The sequence below is a fragment of the Diabrotica undecimpunctata genome, chromosome 1 (genome assembly GCF_040954645.1).
Source record: "Diabrotica undecimpunctata isolate CICGRU chromosome 1, icDiaUnde3, whole genome shotgun sequence".
NCBI lineage: Eukaryota > Metazoa > Arthropoda > Insecta > Coleoptera > Chrysomelidae > Diabrotica > Diabrotica undecimpunctata.
In genome coordinates this window covers 11222779-11234231 of record NC_092803.1, presented here as the reverse complement: position 1 = coordinate 11234231, position 11453 = coordinate 11222779, and the positions used below count along the sequence as shown (strand labels likewise).

Genomic DNA, 11453 nt, shown 5'->3' with positions numbered 1-11453 from the left:
TGCACAAACACATACCTCAATGTCTTTTTCAATACAGTACTGATCGAGTAAAATGAAACTAACCTTTATATCATCCCTTGTCCAAACTGCAACGCCACCACATTTATATTGGGATCTACTAAAAGAATTTACAATATTCAAATTTGGAAAACTATAATCAATCACCTCGCCATCTGCTGACCACGTCTTAGTTATACAAAGAAATTTCAAATCAGACTCCTTATAATCAGTAAATAAACAATCCATTTTAAATTGATTTAGTCCCTGAATATTTGACAGTAGGAGATCGTACTCATCCCTTCCTTTTTCCTGTTTAAAATTCATTTCTTCATACTTCACTTTATTTGCGTATGTGTTGGGCGCTTCATAAAGCACCTACTTACATAGGAGTCTACTGGCCATAGTTTTGGGTCCATCGCTTTACCGAAATTTTGTTCAAAAATTGAAACTAAAAAATGAATATATATTGGGATGCTTAGCGACGTACCGACGTATATATTACTTCTGGAAAGTGTTTTTCTAACATTTTATTAAGATTTTCTCCCGTTGTATGTTGGTATAGTCTAGTAACATGGAGATGGCTAAATTTTGGGACACCACTGATTTCTGAGTTCTCATTATTACCTATAACAAAACGTCCATTCCTTTTTTTGTGTCTAACCATTTTCCATTCTTGTTTACTATTATTTGTAACCGAATTTATATTCTCAATATTTATCAAATTATCATCGTTTGTTAAATTAATAATATCTGAACATTTTGCTTCCGTTTGTATTCTTAAAATATCAGCTGATAATTGTTTATTATTTTCGATTAAGGAAACAACTTGTTTCTTTTTATTGGTAACATTTTTAAACACAGTTTTTGTTAGGGAACTCTTTTCTTTATCAAAATTAAAAACGTTCAAAATTGAGGTTTCTGTTAGAATGGTTTATTAAATTTATATTTTGTTGACTAGATGGCGAGTGGTCGTTTAATTGCATATATAGTTGTTCTTTCAGTAAATTTATCGTTATTTGTTGATTTGATATTATAATATCATTCTGATTAATAATTTTCTTTAAGCACCTGATTTCAGTTATCCTCGGATCCTCATCGTCAGCCCCTTTATCCGAGATTTCGTTTGATGTATCACTTAACCTAACACTTTCTTCACAGTATATAACTGTTTCATCGTCGATATATTTAATACATTTTAATTGCTTCAGGCAGCCACGATGTGATAACGTTCCACATTTTGCACATAACAGACCACTTTGTGCAAGTTTTAGGCACTTTTTACAGCACTTAACCGAGTCGTAAACACGACCTTTTCTCTGAGGAGCCATTTAATGGCATTTTCTTGTTCACATTTTAAAATTACTAAGCCCTCGTTGATTTTCTCGTTATGTATTGTCATTTCTGTCTTCTTTAAACAATTCCCTAATATATCTTTTGCATTTTTATAATCTATCTTGGGTACTTTGTATTAAATATCCGTTAAGCGCGTTCGTTAAGGTATTTTAAATAAATATTGTGATTTATTTGTATTTATATGTTTAATACTTATATTGTATATTGTCATACAGTTTTGTGTACTTTAAAGAAATGAGGTAAATATATTAATACAGATTATGTTAGTATTGTGGACGGAATCACCCAGTATAAATATGTATATTTCAAAATGAGACAATTGAAATTATTTTTAAGAAAGAATATATTTAAGGAACAAGTCAAAACTTAAAAATGATTTGTGAAATAAACACCTCTCTCTATCACTGCCATATTTTAGATATGGATCACCGACAGAAAAGTGATAATAATGCGCAACGCGCAAGTTGAAAAGTCTGTTCCAAGATCTCCGCCCAGAAAACGAAGACGAACTGATTTATCGGTGTCAGAGAAAGAAACATTTCTCAATATTTATAAAAGTGATAGACAAGCTCGTCCAAATACAAATCAGAATCGGTGAATTTTGTGTGTTTGTTTAAGGGGTATCAAATATCCTTACGATATACTATGAGTTAGTATTGATATACTTACTAATTTTCTTTTTATAAAAGCAATGACGAGGAGAAGAAAGTATCTCTCTTAGCAAGTACGGTAATGGATCTTCGTATAAAGATTATTTGGACAAAGAAAGAGAACGTCTATATCGGGGTTCATTTGCAAACCAGCTCCTACATCAAAAACTCAATCCGTTAGGATGCTAATATATACGGAAAAGGTCTGCCATAACTTACGTCGTAAAAGTTACGTCATAAAAAAAAGAAAGGGAAATAATACGGAGAGAAAATAAAGAAGGAATCGTTATCTCCAAAGAGATGTTTTATTAAAAAGTAGATGAGTTTATGTAGTCTACTTATGTTACTTTCAACGGATAAAGCGCAAGAAAAAATAAGTAAAATTAGTGCTGAAAAAATTGTCTCCATTCAATTGTTTTTATTTCGCTATTATTTTTTTTGTGACTGATTTCGTCAATTAATTCGTTAATAAATGATGAACATTAATAAATGATAATGATCTTTGTATTTTGAAAGCGATTCCCGAAGTGGAAATTGAAACGTCAATAAATTTATTTTAAACTTCAATTGTGGCTTAGTCCCATTAAAATTATAATTACTTTAAAATACCATGAGAAAATAGCTTCAGAAAAATATCAAAGTAATAAATCTTGTTTCGACATAAGATTTTCTTTTTTTTTTTTTAAATGCAGCTCTGGCATTCTCTATACGTATTCTAATTTATTTGCTATGTCCCAGGTCTCAAGGTTCCAAGGTTATTGCGAAACCAAACTGCGTGTCTTCTATTTTTTGGTACATCCGCTGGTGGAAATTTTAAAGAAATATTTTTAAAATATGACTAATCGTTTTGTGGTCATTACATCTTTTTTAAGTTTTAGGTCAACGAACAGACAATTCATTGGTGTATATCCAGTTTTATAAATTTATATAATTTATATCTATAGATATAACGTATATCTTTTTAAACATTAAAAAGATAAAGAAGAGATTTTTTACCTGAACTTTCGAAGAACTTCATTATTTGACTCCATACATATACAAAGAGTGTATAAAAGAGAACTTCTATATCGGGGTCCATTTGCAAAGCAGCTCTTAAATCGAGAAACTGAATTTGTTACGATGCTAATATATACGTAACAGATCTACCATAAGAAGTTACGTCATAAAAGAAAAGAAAGGGATAATAAAAGGGAGAGAAAATAAAGAAGGAATGAAACATTTGTCGTACCATGAATTCTCCTTGTAGTGAACTATCAGAATTTTTATTAAATATTTAAAAATCAATTGCAAATAAAAATGACACATTTATAAAAAATACACAACATTTTTTAAATAAATTATCAAATATTGAATTTAATTCAAATAATACTTTGGTAAGTTTTGATATAAATAGTTTATTTACGAATGTACCATTAGATAAGACTTTAACATAGTCAAGACAAAATTAGAGAGTGATGATACATTGGCAACTAGAACAAGACTAAACGTATCAGCTATAATGGAGTTAATAACATTATGTACTGATAATACATATTTTCAACTAAATAATGAATTCTATAAACAAAATTTTGGTCTAGCAATGGGCTCTAGTTTATGTCCATTATTAGCCGATATATTTATGGAAGATTTTGAAACAAATATTATTTCTAAACAAAATTTAAAACCCTCAGTATGGTGGAGATATGTAAATGATGTGTTCTCAATTTGGCCTCATGAATCAGAGTTGTTGGACACATTCCTAAATGATATAAACGATAAAGACGAGATAATAACATTTACCATGGAAAAGGGATATAATAACAACCTTTCCTGGATGTTTTAATCTCTAAGAACGATACTGGATACGAAACTCAGGTGTATAGAAAACCAACACACACCAACAGATATTTAAATTTCAACTCAAATCACAATATTAATATTAAAAAGGGAATCATTAAATCCTTATACGATAGAGCCAAAACTACTTTTCTAACGAAAATTCGTTCTTAGAGGAGAAACATTTGTTAACATCTTTTTTTTTTAAATGATTATCCTTTATCGTTTATAAATAAGAAATTTTCAACAACAGACCGAATAGAATAGAACAACTCAGAACAAGATCCTACAGCATACACAAGGAATAATACTAGAAAAATAACAATACCATACATAAAAGGATTATCGGAAAAGCTTAAAAGGATAGAAAATAAATTCAACATTTTAACAACATTCAAAACAACAAACACGTTGAGATCTATTTTGTATAAAACCAAACCTAACAATGAACAAGAAAGAATAATGAATTGCATTTATAAAATACCTTGTGAATGCGATCAGTTTTATTAAGGTGAAACATCAAGGCCATTAAATGTTAGAATATGTGAACATCAATCCTATATTAAAAATAGAGAATTCGATAGATCTTAAACATGTAAACACGCATGGGATAATGAACATAGGGTTCAATGGAATGATTCAAATATAGCCCTAAAAGAAACGGATGGTAAAAAGAGAAAAATCAAAGAAGCGGCTCTAATTATGCTAAATGAGACCAATTGTGTCGCGAATTCCTCAGCAGAATGTAGTAGACTCTGGTTACCCATATTGAAAGAGGAGGAAGTTATTAAAAGGAAAATACCAGTATTGGTAAGTCAGTAACATATAGAGGATACATCATTTATGTTTTTTTAATAACAAACATATAAAATCAGAATTTGGTGTTTATTGAAGGTAAATTAAATGTACGACCAAATACTTACCATGTCGGGATAGTATTATGAGGTTTTTTTCTTGGTTTTTCCCTCATAATTTACTATGGAATCACTAACAGGAGAATTTTACTGTCATCAATGCATGCATTTGTCTTTTAAATACGAATTACATGCTATGATCTTTTCTGACGGATATTTTCAAGTTAAAGTTGATTTCATATAATCGAATGAACTATTTTATAAGTAAAGTCATCCTAGGAACGCAACTCAACAATATTGGCAATATCATTTTAAAGTCGTCTACTTTAAAATGTATAATGTATGTCTGAATTGTCAATATAGATGTGTCAGATAAAATTAAATTATTAGACAAATTTTTCACTAAGTAACAAAAAAACAAAATTTGTTTAATTTACTAATGTTTGTATTTTGAGAACGATTTCCGAAGAGGAAATTGAAACGTCAATAAACGTACTTTAACCTTGTGGCTTAATCCCCTTTAAATAGTAATTACTTTAAAATGCCACACGAAAATAGCTTCAGAATAATATTAAAGAAGGAATGGTTATCTCCAAAGAGATGTTTCATTAAAAAGTAGATGAAATGATGTAGTCTACTTATGAAACTTTCAACGGATAAACCCCAAGAATGGACAAGTAAAATTAGTGCTGAATTCGTTTATTTTTTTACATTTAGATTCCAGTCATTGTCATCTCTATCCTGGATGACTTAAAAAAGGCTAGGAAGTTGAATATTTAAGTAATCACTGTTTTAAATTTTTATTTTAAGAATCTAAATTCACCGACCTACAATAAACAGCTTGTTAATGTATATTATTGTTGAAATATTGATTGAACAAAGTATTATACAGTAAAAGGTTTTTCGTAAAGAAAAACTTTCGATGTTTTGTTTAATGGGTACGTAATTATCGAAAAATACTCGTATGCTTTTAACTCTTAAAAAATACCATATTATTATACTTTACAACTAAATGAAGATTATATATCAAACTGTAGATTAAATATAAAGTATGTTAATACTTTTCGACTTTTTCTTATTTTTCTTTTTATACTCGATTTCCGCATATCGAATTGTATGTTCTTAAGCCTAACAAATTATTATAGGATATATAACACTATTCCACTTAAAGTACAAACTAAAATCAAAGAAAACAAAGCTTTAAATGAGCTCGTAGCATTGCAGAGATCACCATTGCATGTTGCGCACGTGTGTTGACCAGGAAGAACCTCTCCTTTTGATCTTAAGTCATTAAAAATATCTTCGCAGCTGCCTCCATAGCGGAGCGATTGACATCCTCTTGTTATATGGTTAATAGTTGGAGTACCAGGTATTGTACCTGAGAACAAAAAAGTAAAGAAGTTAATAGGAAATGTATCTGCGAATTTAAATAGTGTTTATAAGCTCAAAATGTAAGAAAAAGACTAATTCACTTAAACTGCCAAGTTTCTATTGTATGCTATTGTAGAATTTTCGTTTCACCCCGGTTATCATAAAACACTGAAAAAGATTCTTAACCATTTTGCGTCTTTGAGATTGATAATGTAAACATTTTAGAGTCTGTTCATAATAAACAAATTGCTCTTTCTTTTAATATTTGTTCCTCCTAGATATTTACGCAAGAAATAAACAACAAATTTTCCGCTGATGCGGACAAAAGAATGATTTTTGGGGATGATGTCACTTCTCAATGAACCGACCGCGAGAGCAGTTGTTTTCATTGTGGAAGTCCGGATTTAGTCATCGGGACTTCGATGTTGGCAACCGTAAGTTAACAATTTAGGGTCTGGATATGTAAACATCGTTTTCGTAGAGTTTTGAAAACTGATAAAGTTTTCCCTTAATTTCATGAGTTGTGGTTAGAAGGTGATTTGAGCTCAATATGCCCTGAGGCAATGTTTGTAAAGTGGGTTAATCACCGTTTTGTTGTAAGCTGTATCCTGTGACAAGGGATTTGATAACATCATCCTGAGGACTAAGTGAGCCGACATGGTTTAAAGTGGAAAAAAAGAAGCCAAGTTTAAAGAATCACATATTGTTAACATCCAGGATAACCTGAAGTCCAGTTGCTGATTTCTCCCAGGATTTGTCCTGCATCCATTTTGTGTCTCCGACGTGTCGGATCTAGATTGTTTTGAAGTAAGTGGGACAGTGTTTTTGTATTCAAATAGTTTCGAAAACGGTAATTGTTTCTAGCGACTTAAATAAGATCTTAACTGTGACTAAACAAAACAAAAACTGTTAACTTTGTTTATTCCTTTGCCTGAGAACTAAAGTGCTCCCATAAGCAGACTTTGAGATGTTTACAAAATCATTCCTTCGAATGAATAATTTCATGGAAATTTATTGGAAATAAACCACAATTTTGGCTTATTCCCTTTAAAATAGTAATTACTTTAACTTTGCTTTTTCCCACTTTTGCTTTAAGATCTTAATTGACCAAATTTGTAAAGGTTTTTTCTATAGCTTCGCTTATTATAATTACGATACCGTTGCAGTGCTGTTTTTGGTTATTGCCTAAGAAATACATTATCTTTTTGTCATTGTTCATTGTTCATTTTTAATCAAATAAAAGGCAGATATCAAGCACAGTTTATCTGCCTTTTATTTATTTAAAATTCATTTATTCGAGCATTCAACCTTATATCACTTTTTTGTTCATTTTTCCTGAATCAGGCCAACTCATCTTACTTATTCCAAGGATATCAATTTTTAACCTGTTTATGCATAGTCTAGATAACTGTTCTTGGGCAATAGTGTAGTGGTTTCACCTTGCATTCTACACCGCAGTTTTATATGTTGATTATTTTGCTGCAGACTTGAGCCAGAAATGGCATAGCTGCTGCCGTATGCTATAACCTGAGTTGATCCACGTGTGCTTATTTGGTAAGATTTTATTCACGCCCATCATACATATCTGTACGACGTTTCCCTATCAGCCGGTGGGACGCGTAGTGTTGGGATTCAGGACTCTCCCGCTCTTATCTAGATTGCCTATAAGAACATCAAATAGCGACAGTACCGGCCTGTAAGAGTCAGCTATTGTTTACACCGTAAAACCGCTTTAAAATTTAAAAATTTTACTTTAAAGTTAATTGTCGCTAGAAAAAATAGTAGTCTAAAGTAATAAGTTACTTTTATTTTACATGCAAAATACTCTACATGTATGTGTTAAAAATGTATGTGTTAATACATGTTGTAGTTCTTTTAGTGTATATGTTGTTATATAATATAAAAATACATACTTTGGTAATGGTACGAAGCACATACGGATGGGCCTATACACAGCACTCGACGCAGCTGGTTACGATCTCCGGTAAGGCAGGGATCTGTCTCTCCTGGACCCAGTCTTGAGACACACTCGTAACATCTCAGGCACAAACCTAGAAATGTAACAGCGTATGTTATAAACAACTAAAAAAACGCATAAATATCTATATTTGCAATTTCTTTGAACAGCTTCTTGTATATACAGGGTGCGGCAGATAAACGGTCAATTAAAAATATCTCGAGAACTAAAGGTAACTGAATTATCAAAATTGGAATGAAGGGGTTTCAAAGAGTGACCTATTTAATGAAAGTATTTCAATTTTTATTTGCTACTTCCTGATATACCGGATATAACTTCATTTTTTAACAGAACACCCTGTATATTTTTTAATTTTAGAAATATGCATTTTATTTTAAACAATTTTTGTTAACACTTCTCTATACCTATTGTGAACCGTTTTTGAGTAATAATGGTTTTTATATGACAAATACACTTTTCTACCATATATATAAAGTTCAACATCCTCTAATGTAATTTGAATGAAAGTTTAAATTACATGGGATCAAAAAAATGGAAAGATGAAAAACCATCATTGGACCCTTTATTCATATACACTAGCTTAACATTTATATCCTGGAGATTATGTAAGATGTGTAGAATTTTGGGAATGGGTTTTAATGAAATGACAAGATCAAGATTTTACAAAAAATTATTTGGTGTCATGAATCAAAGTTTACAACAAATGGTATGTTTACAGTAACATAACAGTCACTTCTGGAGTAAAAAAAAATCCACAGCTCACATGGGATAGTAAATTTCAAGCAGTCTTTTTGCTCATCGTTTTATGTGCTGTGAAAAATAATAAGATGATCACTCTTATAATTTATGTCGAAAATTTAAACATTTTACGGCAAGTAATTATACCAGCACTGCAGGCTTTACATAATAATAAGGCTAACAAGGCTTGGTTTCAACAAGATGGAGCACCGGCTTACAATATTTAAGGAGTCGGCACATCGCTTGATGAAATATTTAGCGATAGAGCGATAGCTAATAAAGATCAGTTTCTGTGGTCATCAAGATCTCGTTGTCACCGTTAGATTACTATATTTGGAAATATGTTAAAAATAAGGTGTTCTCTAAACCTGTCACTACTGGGGAAGCTATAATAAATAAAGTCCTTTAAGTTCTTAACGAAATAGATGGAGAATCAATATCAAGAGCTACTAATGAAAATCTGATTAAAAGAGTTCATAAATAATTGGATGTTGATGGATAACCTTTTGAACATTTATAACATTCTTTGATAGTATCTTTTTAATTGTTCAATGTTTAACTTTCAATATGAAAGTTGTACATAGTCCACGAAAAAAGTTTTTTTTTGTGATAAACATGTATAAAGTTAATTTACTTGAAAACTGCAAGAGCTAGGTATGGGTAATACTAATAGAGATCGATGGTAAAAAACATATTTTTCTAAAATAATAAATCACATACAGGGTGTTCCATTTGAAAAAAAAAGGAATAAGGTAAAAATTTAGGATGTTGGTTTTATGCCAATTTTAACAGCACCCTGTATAATAAAAAAGTCGACTTTACACTGTAAACAATAATACTGTATGTGGTTAATAAGTTCCTAAGGACTTTAAATGCTTTATATACATGGCAGAAAAGTGTATTTTCATATAAAAACCATTATAGCTCAAAAACTGTTCACAATAGGTATAAGAAAGTAAAAGATCTTTCACATAACGAAAAATACAAGCTTGTTTCTAGAGAACAAGATTAGGGATTGTGGGAAAATTTAGGTGATCAATATTAATACGGTATGGTTTATTTTACAGATTAGAATTAGATTGTTTGGAAGATTCGAAGATTTCTTTGAATGGATGTAAATGGTTGAAATGAAAGAGTGATTTTGGGGGGAGAAAGTGGAGATGTGACAAAATGAGGAATGAGAAAAAAAAAAGGAAAGTTGTTCTTTGCCTGTTAAAGAACAAAGGAGTATCAGCAGTATTAAGTTTTTAGGGGAAATTTGCCTGGCTGTTAAAGAGGAATAATATACCAGCAGTACATCCAAGGTAATCATTAAAATATATACAAACAAGCAATGAGTTTTGTTAAAACACAGATAAAAAATACAAGTTACATTGAAACACATTGGATAACAAATTATAAAAGCTAAATTATATAAAAGATAACAAAGATCTAATTGTGGAAACATAATAAAAAGTAATAAATATAATGCGTGTACCCAACCGTTATATATGTCAGATATGAACGAATTTTAAAAAACGTATAAATGAACATAAGCACAATTTTCCCCAACGAACAATTCAATTTTACATGTGTTAATCAGATAAGGGAAATGTATGCAACAATTTTTCCCTAAATTATAACCGACATGTTTTAATTCCTGAAACTTTTTCAAATAAGTATATAATTATATAATATTATGGCTTTGATATTTACTGTTTTATTAATAACTAATCTTGTAGTTTCCACGGCTGAAGTTTCAGTCTAAAATAGGATAAGGAATCAGTTTATATTACCTGAATTTATAGATCCAAAAACACAAAACAAAAACCAAATAAAATTTTTCATTGCTACCAATTTTTCTACTAATGTTTCCTTCAAATAAACAATTTAATTACTTTTGCCCTTTTCAATAAATTAATCATGACTCCATAGTCGAAACCCATTCAATCACTTCATAATGTGGCTACAAACTAAACCAATTCAGTACTGGCTGCTTTTTGGCCTAATTAGTCACATAAAACGGTACTAAAATCTCAAACGAAGGTCTTAAAATAAAAATTTTATACCTTATTTACGAACTCAGTAAACAATTTGTAAGTAATAAACTTTTTAGTTAGTTTCACAACAGGAAATCGCGATCTGATGAGTGTTGGATTGTAAAAATACGCACAGATTTGTTGACATACTGATTTTAAGAAAATAGCGGGAAATTGGGTCAAGATTAAATTGTTGTTTTGATTGCTCCATTTTAAATGAGTGGAAAAACACCATTGATGAGGTTGAAAGGATAATGTATTGTAAGAAATAAATAGAAGGTATACAGAATGTCTTACTTTATGATATTCATAGTTTTTTGAAACTTTTTAAGTTTCAATAATGTGTAACCATTGTACCAATACTTAGAACTATGTAGCCGAAAACGGACAGCTAATATAGTTATAGAAACAGAAAAATGGCAGAAGTATTTCGAAGAAATATATCAAGAAACGAAAAGAGAAGAAGAAAGACAAACAATAATGAACACAGAACAAGATGATGAAGAAGGAGAAATGACCTATACCGAAGTGAAAGAGAAAATATGCAAACTTAAAAACGGGAAAACAGCGGAAGAAGCGGATTATGTGCAGAACTTATAAAATACGGTGGAGAGGCCCTATACAGACAGATTTTTGAACTAATACATAATATATGGAGCAAAGAAATATTGCCAGA

General features: G+C 30.5%; 1 protein-coding gene across 1 annotated transcript; it reads right to left on the bottom strand.

The window, feature by feature from the left end:
• Positions 1-4658: 4658 nt before the first annotated feature.
• LOC140437702 (uncharacterized) lies at positions 4659-10838 on the bottom strand. The gene is made up of 3 exons (XM_072527364.1): positions 10535-10838; positions 7957-8094; positions 4659-6050 (listed from the first exon to the last, which is right to left on the bottom strand). Exons 1-3 carry the CDS (start codon positions 10584-10586, stop codon positions 5812-5814), a joined length of 429 nt encoding a protein of 142 aa, XP_072383465.1. The 5' UTR covers positions 10587-10838; the 3' UTR covers positions 4659-5811.
• Positions 10839-11453: the final 615 nt, after the last annotated feature.

Coding starts and splice junctions, on each gene's coding strand:
- LOC140437702 (XM_072527364.1), bottom strand. CDS start 10,586: ATGAAAAATTTTATTTGGTTTTTGTTTTGTGTTTTTGGATCTATAAAT. Junction 8,095..10,534: donor TTTTGGATCTATAAATTCAG/GTAATATAAACT, acceptor TTACATTTCTAG/GTTTGTGCCTGAGATGTTAC. Junction 6,051..7,956: donor TGCTTCGTACCATTACCAAA/GTATGTATTTTT, acceptor TTTTGTTCTCAG/GTACAATACCTGGTACTCCA.